We start from the raw sequence: 17015 nt of genomic DNA on the forward strand, positions 1-17015 counted from the left end.
AAAGCAGAAAGACTTTTATAGATATAAAATAGTGTGATAAATACAGGTTTGCAGTTGTTTGTAATTGGTGCTGCTGCTATAAAAGATAAGAATATTCATTCGTGGAGGCAGTACATCTGTAATTAGTATTACCAGGAGTGGTAGTGCTCTTATTTGATACCTCTGTTCTGTGTGGGAGTGAAGTCCAGAAGATTGAATTATGTAATTATTCCACTTATAGAAGAACAAGCATCATGTTACCAAGCTGTCATCCACTTTATTATACTTTTTTTTGTCATTGAAGAGGAATTCTTTAATAACTTAAGCACAGAAACAAAAATGAATTAAGTTTCTTTTTGTGTTTGTGTATTTATTCTGCTTTCCTTACTTTATCACCCCCTTTGATTTCTGGCTTTTCATTAGTTACCATACTCTAATACATAAGTCTTTTTGATGTAAGGCTTAAAAATATTGTCAGAATGGACTAAGTTGTTTTTCTTTCCCCACTACATATGTTGTCGTGGTTTAACCCCAGCCAGCAACTAAGCACCACACAGCCGCTCGCTCGCCCTCCCCCTCCTACTGGGGTGGGGGAGAGAATTGGAAGAGCAAAAGTAAGAAAACTCGTGGGCTGAAATAAGAACACTTTAATAATTAAAATAAAATAATAACAATAAATTGTAGTGAAAAGGAAAACAACAACAATAAAGAGAGGAACAAAACCCAGGAAAAACAAGGGGTGCAACCACTCGCCACCTGCTGACTGATGCCACGCCAGTCCCCGAGCAGCGATTGCTGTCCCATGGCCAACTCCCCCCAGTTTATATACTGGGTATGATGTCATATGGTATGGAATAGCCCTTTGGTCAGTTGGGGTCAGCTGTCCTGGCTGTGCTCCCTCCCAGCTTCTTGTGCACCTGGCAGAGCATGGGAAGCTGAAAAGTCCTTGACCAGTGTAAGCACTACTTAGCAACAACTAAAACATCAGTGTGTTACCAACATTATTCTCATACTAAATCCAAAACACAGCACTATACCAGCTACGAAGAAGAAAATTAACTCTATCCCAGCTGAAACTGGGACATGTGTGTATATATATGTTTTGGTTTTTTTTAAGGGAAACAAAAGCTAGTGTATCAAACATTGTGTATCTTTTGCTTTTTAAAGCTGTGGTAAAAACAAATTGCATAGAAAATGATTAATTGTTTTCAAGTGACAATGTTTATGATTCAGAAGTATACATATAGATAATTTGTAGTTCATGACAAATATAGTAATAGCAAAAGAAGGATGACCTACACTAGAAGATGTAGAGTGATGTAAAAGGTGTTCCAATATGGAGATGGAGATTATTTAATATTTGTTTGGCTCTTGACTGCCATTTGTGGATAACATTAAAACTCCCTTGGGCAAAATCCTGTAGGTCCCCAGTGGTATTGCAGAGCATGAGGAAACAAGCATCAACTTTCAGCAAAGTCGAGGGAAATTGTTTCAAATTTCAAGCTACGGTCTTGTAAAGTGAGTTCAGTTTTGTATCCAACAATTGCATATATAAGGCAAATTGCTCACTGGAGTATCATAAGAACTTCACATGCATTTATCCTGTGTCTCTTTTCAGGTAATTTTGAGCATGCTTTATTACTGTATTCTAAGCAGGCTGTTCCGAAGTTTATCGGTAGTACAGGCAAAAAGAACTGGAAGATGGCAAAATTGGACATTTGTCTTCACAGGCTCATAAGGACAGGTGATGCTGTCACCCTCAAGATGTCAGGAGGGACAAAGTGCCACCAGTGGCCCCACCAGCAGTATATTCAGCAGTTTATAGACAAAGCAAACAAAACCAAAAACAAATCCTGAAGGATATGTGTGTGCAGTCTAGACCTGCAATAGGATACTAACTACCCTTTTCTCTCAAACTATATAATAACATAGTGTAAGTTAAACTCAAAATTGATCTTAACCTATACTTAGCTTAAAGTTTCCTGCTTCTGTTCTCAGACTTGAGGAAGGGCTTGTGTGTCTGAAAGCTTCATGTGTTAGAAAATATTTTACTACTTTCTGCCAGTCCCACATTTCTCCTATCTTTAGATAATCATACTTACAATAACAATAACATTAGCGCCAAGGACTACTGTGTAAAAACATAAGCTAAATCTGAGGAGAATTAATTGCAGCACTTAAAGAGAGAAAATAATTAGGTAGAACTCCAGAGAAAAACATGCTAGAAAAAGATAACAGAAATCCAAAGCCTTTCTCCAGAGAAAAAATATTTAAGAAATGCAAGCATAATATAAGCTAGCTCAGCCAAAAAATTCCCAAGGGAAAGAGGAGACAGGATCAACTTTTTTTTTTCTTCTTCCCTTTGAGATGGGAAAAACACAGGGAAACACAAATTGACAAAATTAAGATTTTTTTTTTTTTGTATTGAAAACTGAACGTCATGGAAAAAGAACACAAACTTAAGTTTCATAAAAGTGGAATTATATACCTTTGTCAATTAAAAGTGCAATTAAATACCAATTTTTAGTTGTTTAAAAAAACCCATGGGAATGTTGGCATGCCTTAGCTACAAAGCATTCTGGAGACAGCTTAACGTTTAAAATGGCGGGGTTTAGAATGGAGTCTTTGGATGAAAGGCTGAACATTTACAATATAATGACTTAATATCCTGAAATCAGTGGGTGGAGGACAGAAATTTCATTGTCGTCTTCTCATATTCCTCTGGAAAAATCAGCACAGTTAACCATGAGGAGGTGGTGGTGTCCCATCTGAAAGATGAGTCAATGTGTTAAAGTTGTGTCTTTACAACTGTAAGTCTATCTGGGTGGGACAGACAGACAAACAAATGAAGGACCCTCAGTCAGAAAATGCACTTCCATCCCTTACCAAATCTCTTGTGTGTAGTTCCACAAATGCCAGTTCTCTGTCTCAGTTTAGTCAATGGCAATATATAACCTGTAGGAAAATTGATAAGGGTATGAGATAAGAGACTCAAGGTATGTTTATGCTGTTGAAAGAGATGAGGCCAAGCTGCCTTTTAGTAGTAGTTTCAGGTGCTGAGAGCTGTGAAACTGTGGCAGCACGGACTTCAGCATTGCTTGAGCATGTGCGCAAGAGGTTGGGCAGAGGTGCAGAGCCTGCCCTGGTGCTCATGGTGCTGGGCCAACTTGGCCATTCGCTTCTGGCTTTGCTTCAGTAAAATTGCCTCACATGTGCTCCACTTGTGCATCCACGCCTCTGATGGCAGTGTGGGCGTGCCATCAGAGCAAGTGCCAGGAACACACAAGTGGTGATGTTCACAGAGCCTTCACAAACCTAGAAATTATTGTCTCCTTGGAGCTGAGTTTGAACAGGTCAGGAATCGCGTGGGTGAACAGTGAATAGTATTTTGAGATGCTGCTGCCATCACATAGGTTCCTTTGGCTGCAGGTATGTATTCCTGCAGGCAAGGACCTATCCCACTTTTGGTAGCTCGCTATCACTGAACTCTTTTATAGTAATACTAATGAATAAATATGAAACTGTTTGTAGTTGTCTAGAAGGTTCCACACTGTCCCAGTGGACAGTGACATAGTGCCGGCTATTCATGTCCAAGGACTACAATAATTTAATCAACTTCTGCATGTAGCTCTCTCCCTAGGGAAAAAAGAAAAAAAAAAAACCCAGCTAGTAGAAAACAACACAGCATGAACTTCTGCTATAAAATCTATTACCTTGCCTGTTAACCTGATCTCTATTCTGTGTACAGATTTCCTACTGAAGATTAAATCAAGTTCAAATTCTCACAAGTTATTTAAAAGGAACTCCAGTGCCCGGTTCCCAGTTGACTTTAAAAGTGCATAAAGCTTTGGAATGAGGACAGCAGTTAACAAATCTTTTCCTCGAGCGCAGTGGAACATTTTTGTCACAAGACTAAAGCATAGCTCTTCAAAGGCTTATTTCCGAGCACGAAGTAGGAATTTCTGCCCCAGGAAATTAAGGATCATCAGAAATCTTCCCCAGTTGTAAATTACACTTTTCAGCTTTGCCTTCCTCTAATGTAATCACCCCTAGAGCACGTAAATATGGAGAGATTAATTAAAACCAACAATTAAACAAAAAAAACCCCTGTAGCTTATTACCAACAAAAGTTAATTGTTATGCAGAATTTACAGTTCATCACATGAGTGGGAATGGAAAGAAAAGAAGAACACATGGCAGATAATAGTCGAAGAGCTTAACGCTCTGCTAATATGGGCTCAGATACTCGTGGTGCCAGCTGTGGGGAGACCTGTGTAAAGTTCACACCGAGGGGTGCACTTCTATAGTTGGCTTTCTTGGAGAAGGTGGTAGATGCACACTTTGGAAGGCAGAGGTTGCCCCTATGATGTTTATTTTGTGATGTTCTAAATTTTGAAGGAGTTTTTGGTAGATATGTAGAAATAGTAGTGGGCGACATGAAAAGAATTGTGATGAATCCTCTCTACAGAGTGATTTATCCAGTGGACAGCCAAATGTGCTGTATTACAGAGAATTTCCTATAGATTACATAGTTATACCTATCAAATCCTGTTCTTTCTGTCCTGGATTACTTTGTTCTATTTATTAAAGAATACCAGTCTTAGTGATTCAGCCTTCTTTTAAGGCTTTTAATATTCAAATAGTATATTTTTGAAATTCACTGATTTCAAAATACTAACAGCTGTCTAGAAATTTTTCTGTCTAAACAGTTTATTGGCTGCTTTTTGGTAGGGTAAATTTTTTTTTCTCCTAGTTTCAATATGTTTATAATCAACCATTTATACAATAAAAATATCGTACAGTGTGATCATTTAGTCATAATTAATACCAAATTTTAGTGGCCCTATGGACAAATTTGCTTGTTTAGTCATTGATGTAAAATGATAAGAAGGAGGACTCACTCCTCAAATTTCCTTTTTAAATTTTCACTTTTTAAAATCTGTTTTCCTAAAATTGTCGTTGAGAACTTTTTAGCATTGGGAACAGCTCCATGCCTCTCACTTAGAGAAGAATTTTGAATTATGTACTGTTTCTCTCATAAGCATAAAATAAATTCCAGTTTGAAAAAGTGTCAGTTTAGTTTATTCAGTTATATTATTTAAAACAAGAAGAAAGCCTTTAAAAACCTATGATGCATCAGCACATATACATTGTGCTATTTCCTTGTCCCAAATTCTCCTTAGGTTTCATTTATTTCAGTATTTCTTTTAGTGAAGAAAACACTGGGAAATTTGAATGTAGTTTTTCTGACTTGATAGGTAATTAGTGTTGCAACTTGGAAATAGCAAGCCTAGGAGTTGGAAAAATTTAAGATCTATCTGAAGTTGTTTTTAAAATGGTCATGTGAAGTTAAGGTTCATAAAGAGCAAAGTAAAAAAAATATATTTAAAAACGTATGCTTGTAGTTTAAATGTAAGTAACTATATTCTGTTCTGTTGCTATCTTGCATTCTGATTAGGTTTTTGTTGCTAGTATTCCTCACTGTCACAAATTGTAGTATTGGTGAAAAGTTTTCTCAAAGATTCAAGTATTCTGCTTATCCTGTCACAATGGGTTTTGTGCTGCATGTATTCCCAGTGTTTACTGATATATTACATATAAATAATTCGAGGAAGTGAATTTGAATAATTGCTTCTCTGAGGAATACAGTCCATAGCTTTGTATTAAAATTTAAATGGATGTTTTTACATGCCCCAGACTAGTACACCTGGGGATAAAGTAGTCAGGAACACATTCATGCTTTTGAGTTGTGTTGAAGTCACTTCTTAAAAGGGAGAGCTTTTTAGCTCGGTAAGCAATTTTTTTCTAATTTCAGTGTACCAACGTTTAGAGTTTATATTTCAGAATGATGTTAATTTACATCAGTAAGCATCCTTTGCTAAATTGAAAAAGAATGTGTACTACTAAAATGACTTTATGTATGCTAAATACTGTGAAAAACAAGAGGATATTGTTATGTAAAATATACAATTTCTGTAGGAAAAAGCTCTTGTGTTTTGTTATGGGGGCTCTTTTTTTCATCCATGCTGTTAATCTGCAATTATAAATAATCATAATACTTCTGTATTTGAGAGTAAAGAAATCAGAATGCTAATTAGCAGATGCTTTTGATTGGATTTTTTCCCCCCCAAATTCTTCAGAATATACTTTCAGCTATGCAATTTGGAGTATTTCTGACATTAGAGACATTGTTTTCTACAAAGTGTAAAATGAATTGCAGGAATACCTACACAAATTGTTTTGTGTATCTGTATATAATGCCTGCATTTCCAAAAAAATTAGAGATTGTTAGGTTTTTTTCTGTTTTTTTGGTTCAGCTGTTTTGACAATAACAACCTTAGCGTGGAGAATGTCCTGGGGGTTCAATAGCAAGCCCGGTCCTTCAGTGCCCTGGAAGTATTATGTACTTTGATCTTAACAGCTTAATTAATAGAGAACAAGTAGTGCAATAGTGCATCATAATCCCTTATATATTAATATTACATAGATCTTAAAATACGGTCACAAGAGAATATATTTTACACATGAAGGCTGAGTTTTTCTTCTACAAGTATTGATGAAATGTGTACTTTTCCATTGCTTGGTAAACCCACAAATGACACTGAATTTTCGGAGGAAAGATGCTTTGGTCTTTCACTAAAAACAACATACTTGCTTTCTGAACTGGTTGCAGGAGTTAATACAGAAAACTGTTTCATGTGTATGTGTATGTGTCAGCATGTAGTATCACATGCAAAAATTCTCCTTTGGAAAATCCATGATGTCACTCACATTGAAATCACAGGATCTAGCTAACTGTGGTGAAGGTGTAGGACCCAACTGAAGGAAATACCAAGTACATTCTGTACAGAAAAATTCTTTAAAAGCATAATTACTTCAGCCTTCATAGCTATTGAGGTATAAAATATTCCGTGTTATGTATTCCTATTGTTCGGGCAAAAATCACTAATCAGTCATGCTGTGGAGAACTGTAGTTTCCCTGGAAGGAAACTTGTTTCCTTAGGGTTCATGTTCTCTCTCCCTTTTTTTCTTTTTTTTTCTTTTTTCCCAGTAAAAACATAAGCATACTAAATCAGAGGGAAATGGGAGAAAAGGACTTGAAGGTCTCAGTCTTGTGTAGCATGGAAGATGCTTACTTAAGATCTGTCATTTTGTCACCTGCACCCCTTCTTGTCATCAGCCTTACCCTGTGCCCCCTTTATGGAGTAATGGGCAATTAATGATGAAACTGTATGCGAGATATACATTATGGAAGGGCTGGTAGAAAGCAAAAAATGGCTGAGTAATTAAAAAAGCCAGCTTCTAGGCTGTTTTAGGTTTCCCTGTTATTGTGAACACAGAAAAGTCCCTTAAGACATGCATTAAGAAGAGTTTCATGCTTTCAGTTGCGGCAGTGAGGATGAGCCCCCCAGAAGAAGCCCACCTGCCTCTAAGGAGGAAGCGGAGGGAGCTGGGTTGGTTGAGGAGCTGGACATGTATGCACAGGGCACAGTCCTCTGGAACTGAAGTTTGAAGCTGAACTCAGTGTTGTTGATTGGTTTTGTAGGACTGAAAGTAATTCTTTTCCCCCCTATACGTTCTGAAAACTCCTCTTTCCGTGCAGTGAGGACTTTACAAGGTGTAATGAGATGATTTGAGTGTTGAGGTTGGCGTATAGGGGATGTGCCTTTGTATTTGTTTTTTCCTCCATTGTATATTCCTTTCTCTTCTCTCTTCAGCCTTGTTTCTGCAGAGCAACTGAGGGTTTCAGTGGCATGAGGAATTCCTGGAAATCTAAGTTTGTTGGCATTGTTGGCTGAATGCTAAGTAATTTGATTTGTAGAGTTTTTAACAAAGCTTTGCTTCCTAGTTTGGGTATGTGGCCTGGTAGGAATCCTGACAGAAAACTTAATAAACCCTCAAATCCAGAACGAAAAACACATTATAAAAGAGAGACTGGAATTCTAAGACTTATTACTGTTGGTGGGTAGAGGAGGAAGAATTTTTTTTTTCTAATTCTTTTTGTGATAAAATGAATGGTTTATTAAAGTAGTGTTTCTAATTTCTCTTATTTGTAAAGGCCTGCTTTGTGTCTGGTTCATAGGGCTGTGAATCTTGCCTAAGCAGATACTAACAAAATGTGTGCACAGATCTGAGTTTCCTGGAACAGGTCAAACTCTTAAAGGATCAGTAGAAGAGTTCCCTACCTGACATCCTGTGTATTTTAACTGTATGCTGTAGTGTGTTCTTCAAAGTAATTTATCTCTGCATGGAGATGTCAAATCACTGTTTGTGTCTGTTTAGTGCTGCTGATCTTTATTTTGCTTGCCAGCAAGCATATTTGATTAATGTTTAAGTTCAAGGTTTTTTGTGTGGTGTGGTTTGTTTTGTTTTTGTTTTTGTTTTTTTTAACCTGCATGATAGTATTATCCCTGTTACTGCTTTCCTCTTCATGTACTTACGTATAGGTTTCTCACTGCATGACCCTCCTGGAGTACTGAGAAAAAGAGCACTAAAATAAAGTTCAAAAGAATGCACTTAAATTAAACACTACTGAAAAAGAGAATATAAATTAATATTCTCTTCTACAGAAATTAAGATATTGTACAAGATATAGGTGATCTTGAAATGTTTACCTTAACAAATGGCACACACCATATTAACACAAATATGCCTTGATGACTTTTGTCCTCAGCATCTGTATAATATGCTTGATTTCTTATAGCTACATTATTATCTATATAAAATGGAAAAATGCCACTATAAAAGGTTTAACTGAAAACTAAAGGATGCATGGAGCAAGGACCTTTCCTTATTTAGGACTCCCTTGCAGCAGAATAGGAAGCTAAAAAAGGAAGCCTCTGTAAGATTCCTTTTGCTGAGATTTTCTCCATTTTATTTCTGCATATTCCTGCATCATGTGCACTGAGGTGGTGTACAGGACCTGGCTGCAGTCCAAAGACTAAGTCATCCTCAGAGGACTGCCTACCTCCCCATTACTGTTCCCAGATTAAACCTGGCAAATGAGTTCCACTAGATCACCCACAGTCTCCCCTTTCAAAGGAAGGAACTTGCATTTGGAGAGTTTTCCAAAGTAATAATGTAGCCTTAAACGCTGTTATATCTTCCATGATAACTGCTGGCTTACACACAGGCTACATGTTCTTTCCTGTGGGCTGCCATGCCCAGACTAAATTTTTCTGTTGCTCCCATCTCATTGAGGCCGTGTACCTTTTCTTGCAACACTGTTCATAGGCAGTAGAGCCTACATCCGTTTTCACTGCCTGTGTACGCAACAAACCCTATAGACAGTGGTCAGCTAAAGGTATTGGATGTGAATAGATTGATCAGTTTAGAGAGCATGGCAGTTATTACCTTGCTAGCAATAGCAATTCTAATGGTGGGCTGCTTGTCACAAGTATTCATATTAAATAATTGAGATAATCTTTAACTGTACAGTATTCAGCAATGTTAGCTTTTACAGGTAATGAAGCTAATGCAGTTAAGAATACAAAAAGTACTACTGGATGAAATTGTGGTAGAAAATTTTGGTTCTATTAAATCAACTATGCAAATATAAAACCATTTTCGGTAAAACCTAATCAATTGTTAAGAATATGAGAAAAATATGTCTATTTGAATGAATAAAACTGTCTTCAATCTAATCAACTGCCAGAAATGAAACATCTCTGATTAATATGTCCCCATTGACCATAGTTATTTTCTCTTCTTGTAAATAAGAGGTTCTCAAGACAGAATGATAGCTTTTCTTTTTGAATATCACTTTTAGCTTTTGTAGTTACTGCCCTTTTTCTGGCACTGACGTTGATTCACTGCTGTTTGAACGCTGATGTGCCTTGCACTTGGCTAACATTATCCACATTAATGTTGCTTTTTCCCTTCCAGTCTCCATGCTCTTATTAGTTTTTGTTATTTGTTCAATCAAAGTTTCTAGATGTTGCCTCTTCTAACTTATACTTATGTTTTATTCTAACTTGAGGAGTTGAAGAGTGTAGGAATCTCTTCTCGTTCAGTTTTAAAAAGACAAGGCAGCTGCCAAGTAGTCTGTTGCACAGTTGTTGTATTTGGATAACCTTACTTGCTCATAATATCGGTACATATACTCAAATAATTCACCAAGAAGAGCCTCAGAGCAATGAAAACATGCTCTTGGACTAAGGTGTCTTCCTTCCTGAATTTCTTTGTCCAGGGATAATAATCATATATATGAGACGGAAAAAAAAAAAGATGTTGTCTATCATTGGGTTAGTGTGTTTTTCTTCATACGCTTCTGTTCCTAGCTACTCTATTTCTTTGTTTTTTGTTTTGTTTTGTTTTTTCTCTCCCCCTTACGACATTTTGCTCCTTTTTCTCTCCTCTGCTAGCCGCCAACATCTTCCTCCTTAGCACTCTTTCCATTACTGTGTCAGTCTCTTCTGGTCTGAATTTTTCCTTTGCTCTTTTTATAATCTGACCCTTGTAAATGACACATTGCTAGGCATATAAAGAGATTCCACTTATGGTCTAAAATTAGCTTTCTAGTCCAAGCTTGTCATCTAGGCAACCTCTGTAATCAATAGCGAAAGTTAAATACCGCAAGAAGGCAATTCATCACATTTTAAGATTATGTTGAAACTGGAGGGATTAATTGCTGTCTGGGCCACCTGTCTCTTTCTGCTGATTAAAGAGAAAGCCCTAAATGACAGCCTCGGATGAGGTACCTGGCTTCCAGATGGCTAAAATTAGATGAAAAGTATCATACCTGTTGTGCAAGGAGTGGTGTTGGTAATGCATTGCCTTTGTAAGGACTGTCCTATGGAGGTAAAAGCTGCATAAAATTGGAATGAGATGGCACCCACAGTTTGGTCTTTTTTTTTCCTGAACTTATTTGCAACGGTGCCAGCAGTTATATTTGATTTTCAGTAGTGACTTCAGCAATGTGACATTCTAGAAATCAAACCCCTACTATTTTGTTAGAATAGTTAATATTTATGTAGCTCTCATATGAATTTCTCACCAAACTGCAGAATCCATTTCATTTTGACATGGGGAGTTAGAAGCTTCAGAACATTTCTGACAAGGCCACACAGCACTGTACAACAGCGTAGTTGGTTACAAACCCCGTTACCTGAATCCCATTTTAAAATCATAGGGAACTAAGTTTACTGATAGATAGTATCTACTATTGCTGTGGTTGTTACAGACACAGAGACATCCCCACACAAGCTGTCCAGATACAATTTGATCATAAACAATCAATAATTTTTGATTATCAGTGCTGCACATAAGCATTTGGAACTACAAAAATAAAATTTGGAAATACATATAAAACTATTTATAGACAAATATTGTATGGAAAGATTTTGAGCAAAACTATGTAAGAAAATATTTATCAGTTACAATTATTTCAATAATAAAACTAGTATTTATGCTTCTATGTTTGATCTTCTTTTAACAGTGCTGTAACTCACCACTGAACCAACACACTGGGAACAGTTTATAGCATCCAAAACTTCATCCACGTAGACTGAAGTCATCTCTCCAGTCTCCAAGCACTGTGAACTGAAGCTCCAAATCTTTATGGAGTTTATATCACCTGGGTCAAAGGGAATGTTTTTCTGATATTTAACGAGGACCCTTACTGCCAGTATGACGAGCCAGGAGAAGTGGGTTAACCTTAGTCCTGGGGAGTTCTCTCAGCTTCAGAAATATGCGGAATGTAAGTAATTTTTAAAATATGTGATTTTATGGCTAATTAAAAATTAAGAATATTTTGAATGCAGAATATAATATTATTATGGTATTATTCACTGTCAAGTAGGAGGTTAAATTATGGTTTATGTTTATGTTTTTTAATCCAAAAGATATGTTCTTTGGAGGAAAGAAAATAATCAGTTGGGGTCTGTAGCTTTTTTTTTTTTTTTCCCTTCATTATCCAGTGTGGTACCATGTAGACCGACTATAGGTTATGTGACTGTGGGTATTTGAAGAGTCTATTTTTATGGCTTTGCCATCTTAAATTCACCATAACAATTTGTTGCCACTACAGTGGGGTTTGTAGTTAAAAAGAAGGCTTGCTCAGTCATGGAGGAAACATGGAGATTCCAGGAGAAACACATCTAGGTGTTCAATATGAAGATGTTTCTAATACGATAAACGATGTGAAGTAGGAGTTGTCCTGTGAAACAGCAGGAAACAAAAAACTCTTTAAGATGAACATCCAGCTCTGTAGTTATTTCTCAGGCAAAACTTCCTTTAAGTTGCCTGAGCAATTTAAATGGCTCAGAATTACGTGCTTAAAGGGCAGATGCTGAACATGAGAAGTTAGCTTTAGGAGGCAGTTTATGAAGCCTGATAAGAACTGAACTGGAAAAGGTAAAGAACATTTAAGAAGTTTTCCTGTATGATAAGTAATCTAAATTTATATTTTTGAAAAATGAGAAAATTTCATATGATTTATGAATGTTGTTGATTTATTACTAAAGAAAACGTGCATATATGGTAGAATGCAGACTGCAGATTGGGGTTTTTTGTGCCTATGACATCATGGCATATACTTAATTGTATTTCAGTGTAGTCATCTAACAGAATAATCATAAAATGATTATTAGAGTTAACTTTAATAGTATATTCCACTGGAATGTGATTGAGATTCATAATATTTTCATGGTATCAAGTTAAGCTATGAATGATACTTTATACAATGTAATGTCATTGAACCAAAAAAAAAAAATCAAGTAGAAATATTTACATGATGCTTTCTGGAACAGATGTATTTGAGTCTGACATTTTTCTACAACTGCTGTACATTTTAAAGTATTCTATTTATTAACAAGGTATGTTTCCACCCCATGCCACGTTCTTGTCTCAAAGGATAAGCTATAGAGATGAATACTGCTTTAAATCCTTAATGATGTTACCAAATAAGGAGCTATTTTGTTTCTCATTTTATATCGGAATATAAGACATTGATACCTGTCCAGTATTTAATCACTTAGGACCTCCTCCTTAAAAGAAGGCCTTAAAGATCTAGTATGAGTCTGAGAAATGAAAATATCCATGCTTTTTAGTAGTTCTTTTATTTGTATGTAATGCACAGAAACATTAAATACAGGGAAACAAGATGCAATTACATGGAGGTTAAAAAGAAAACATCCAAATTTTGTATTGATGTTCTGTTGCCTTCAGAGACCATTGCAGAGAAAATTTTGTATTTCACGTTTGACGTGAATAAGCTTGTTTCGTTTAAATTACATCACCAAATGGATAGTAAACATAGTATAGCAGCTTAAAAAAACAAACAAACAAACATTTACTTCTGAAAATATTTACTTCTTCCTGCGAAAATATTTAAAAATGATTCTTCCTTCATTTTTTCAATACCAGAAATTGGACACTTCTAATAGAGAGAGATAGAACAGTTATGTTTTTTTTCCTATGCATTCCTATAATTTAAGCCTTCAATGCAGCGTTTGCCAAAATATTTCTTGTCTTCCTTATGGAAAAAAAAAGGGTATTTCATATATTCCTTTTCTTTCTGCTTCCCTTTGCTCCTCCAGCACTTCTTGCACAGACGATAGTTCAGAGCCATTGCTTTAACCAGAACTATTGGTATCAGGATGAAGTATTTGGTGAAATTGGTTGTATTTGTTTGTGTTCAGGTTTGTGTGTGTATATGAAAGAAAGACATTGTGTCTTTCAAGCTTCCTCTCCTTGTCTGGAATAGAAGGATGTTAGTTGTTCGATGTGAAATGTGATGCATCTTTGTATAAATACTTCAATTTCTGAGGCAATTAGAAAAAAAATTGTTAATGGTGTATAGACTTTGATATACAATGCCAAGGGAATATAACCCAGATATGGGCCTTATGTTTAATTTCTTAGCTGTACAATTTAATTTTGCTAAATGACCGAATAGCAGTATCTTTAAATGTGTGATTTAAGACTTAAAATGCAATTTAAAAAAATATTTAATTGGATCCAACATTTTTGAATTTGATACATTTTTATCTAACATGCAGAAATATGAAATGTTGTGACAGTAGATGCTTTTACTCATTACTGTGTAGTAATTAAATTGTGGAATTTTATGAAGTTTGAGTATATAATTGCTTTGATATTTCATTGTCATTGTTGAATATGGCAAGATAGTGAACTGAAAAATCACCAGATTTCTAGCAGAGTCTGACTGGCTTGGTAGAGTTTGATTTATTTAAAATAAATAAATAAATAAAATAAAGGCATTGTACACTTCTCTCCAGCACTTGAGTTGAGGTACCAGTGGGTCTCCTGCAGGAAGGAGAGATGATCTGGGTGTCAGAAGGTAACACTGTAAGGAGGTTTGACTTTGTGTTGGTGATGAGTCCCCAGCCTTGCCTTGTGCTAACGAGCTGGTTTCACTGAAGGACTCCACAATACAGTAGGGAATTTATAGCCAAGTGATTTGTTTTCTACTCACCTGCTGATATGTTGGGGTGTCATTTGCTCTGCCTTTCATTCAGTTTGGTGTATAGACTTTACTTCATAAATCTTACCTAAATTACAACATTATTTTAACTATGGAAATTTTTAACAGATACTCTTTCTTGAATTTACAAAATACAATGTTTATAATCCCTACTTAGTTTGAATCAGGCTTAAAGTGAGTACTGGAACAAAGAGTACAGTCTCCCAAAGACCTGTCTACCTTGGTTATCAGTGACTTTGGATCATACTCTTAGTGGCTGATAGTCACATTACTTAATGAGGTCACTGGAATCAGAATTACTTTTGTACAACTGTGGTAGGTTCACCTTGGTCCTGCCAGCAAACCTGCTCCAGCATGGGCTTCTCTCCATGGGTCCAGAGGTCCTGCCAGGAGCCTGCTCCAGTGTGGGCTTCCCATGGGGTCACAGCCTCCTTCAGGCACATTTGCCTGCTTCAGTGTGGGGTCCTCCATGGGCTGCAGGTGAATATCTGCTCCACCGTTAACCTCCATGGGCTGCAGGGGGACAGCCTGCCTCACCATGGTCTTCACCACAGGCTGCAGAGGAATCTCTGCTCTGGCACCTGGAGCACCTCCTCCCCCTCCTTCTTCATTCACCTTGGTGTCTGCACAGTTGTTCCTCTCACATATTCTCACTCCTCTCTTTGGCTGCAGTTGCGCAGCAGTTTTTTTCCCCTTCTTAAATATGTAATCTGAGAGGCTCTACCACTGTTGCTGATGGGCTCAGCTTTGGTCAGCGGCAGGTCAGTCTTGGGGCCGGCTGGCATTGACTCTGTTGGACATGGGGGAAGCTTCTGGCATCTTCTCACAGAAGCCACCCCTGTAGCCCCCCTGCTACCAAAACCTTGCCACGCAAACCCTATACAACAACAAGCTGAAATATGAAAAGAACTGGTCTTTTAAGTTCATTATACAAACATACATTGGATTATTTTTTTAATCTGAGTCAATTTTTGCAAGTATTTGATAGTAAGAAAGATATGCATAAGACTGAAAGAAAGTAGTACAGCCTTTCAAACAATAACACCTACAGAAAGAGTTTTTTCTGATGTATTAGTGTACACACGTTTTGGTGTGCAAGTGAAAAGTAATAATACTGGATGGTAAAGACTTAATTAAAAGGAAACATGAAGAAATTCTTAAACTGTTCGAGAGGAGTGTACTAGGCTGACCTGAGCTCAGTGGGTAGAATTCAGAGTTCCCACCTACACCTCTATATCGTATTGCTGTGCTCAAATACTAAGTGTTGATGATTCACAGCATCTACTATCACTGATGCAAAACACATACCTTCAGTAGGTGAGCCTAAAGAGGGGGTGCGCTGAGGTGCCTTGCCTTGTGCTAACCAGTAGGAAGCTTTAAGCACAGGGTGTATTTTGATTTCTGCTTCTCTTTGGAGCCTAAGTAAATTTGGTTAAGAAAGTTTGCTCATTTATTTTCAGGACAGGAGTTGTTCTGCATTTCATGTGCCTATCCACCCAGGAAATATTCTCTTTAAAATGTGTTTGCCGGTGTGTTGCATATTTGCTTGGTGGTCAGAAAAAACCCTCACAGAGTTCCCTTCGCAAGCTGAATCCCCTCAACCGAAGCTGGCTATGGAGTGAGATAGTGTTGATAGTGTTTTTCTTGTGTGACACCCCCAGCCGCTGCCCTCCACACAAGCACACACCACCTTTCTGGTCTGATAGCCTTAGTTTTGATCCAGTGTTGGAAGGGGTGGTAACCCAGACTATTCTACTGCATAGCGGACAGGTCACACTTGTAGGAGTTGAGGGATTTCAATTTGAGTCTTTTGCGTTCAAACTGAGGTTCAACCTCGTATCGTCAGTCTTTCCTCTAACCAGAAGGCAAGTCTTTCTCACTTCCACCTGTTTTATGAAGATGACCGTTGCTGCCAGACTTTGCTGAAATCAGTCACATCTGCAAGTATTATGGTTTCTGCGAATAGCAGAGGAATGGGTCCATCCAGGTTCTAAGAGAGAGATTAAATACCTGTTCTTATCTTTAGACTGTAACAGAACTTACGAGGAGCCTAGATGAGTTGCTTCTCTTCTGCATCAACTGACTTTAGTCATGTAAAGGAATTTTTAAACCATATTGAGATACACGCTGCACAGAGAATAAACTTAAAAGTACTTCCAGACTTAGGTTATACATGCAGAACTGCAGCTGATTGAGTGTGGACATTATAGATCCAGCTGTCCTGGGCTTAGAGGTCTGAATTCAGCCTAAATCCCCTTTTTAGTCGCCAAAGTAGGTGTGTGAATCTTTCACTATAAAGCCCGTTAAACTTCTCACATGGATTCTAGTGCTCAGACAGGGACATGTGCTTTACACTTTCTGACTGAAAGACGCTTTGCTCCAGTTCAGTGTAGTTCTACTTTTAATTCATCTTTTGTCGGCTTGATGATAGCCTGTCTACTCTTGCAAGTATAGTTAAACAAACAAGGCCTGCTTCTAGCTCTGTGTGCAAGATATTGTCCTTGGTATCTCATTGAGAACTTCCTACCACATCTTGTCTGCTTGGCTTCTTCATCACATATTTATAGTATGATTCTCAGCTTTATCCAAG

General features: G+C 37.2%; 1 protein-coding gene across 9 annotated transcripts in view; it reads left to right on the plus strand.

The window, feature by feature from the left end:
- The window catches only part of DGKB (diacylglycerol kinase beta), a 494094-nt gene that overhangs the window by 147259 nt on the left and 329820 nt on the right, over positions 1–17015 (plus strand). For all 9 annotated transcript variants that reach the window (XM_087773968.1, XM_087773975.1, XM_087773980.1 and 6 more), the window contains one exon: positions 11417–11677. In XM_087773968.1, the coding sequence (XP_087630094.1) occupies positions 11608–11677 (70 nt within the window). In that variant the 5' untranslated portion in view covers positions 11417–11607. The remainder of the gene's footprint in view (positions 1–11416; positions 11678–17015) is intronic.

Source organism: Nipponia nippon, unplaced genomic scaffold, assembly GCF_047370975.1.
Source record: "Nipponia nippon isolate SJK-2023a ecotype South Korea unplaced genomic scaffold, ASM4737097v1 scaffold_1, whole genome shotgun sequence".
NCBI classification, from domain to species: Eukaryota; Metazoa; Chordata; class Aves; order Pelecaniformes; family Threskiornithidae; genus Nipponia; species Nipponia nippon.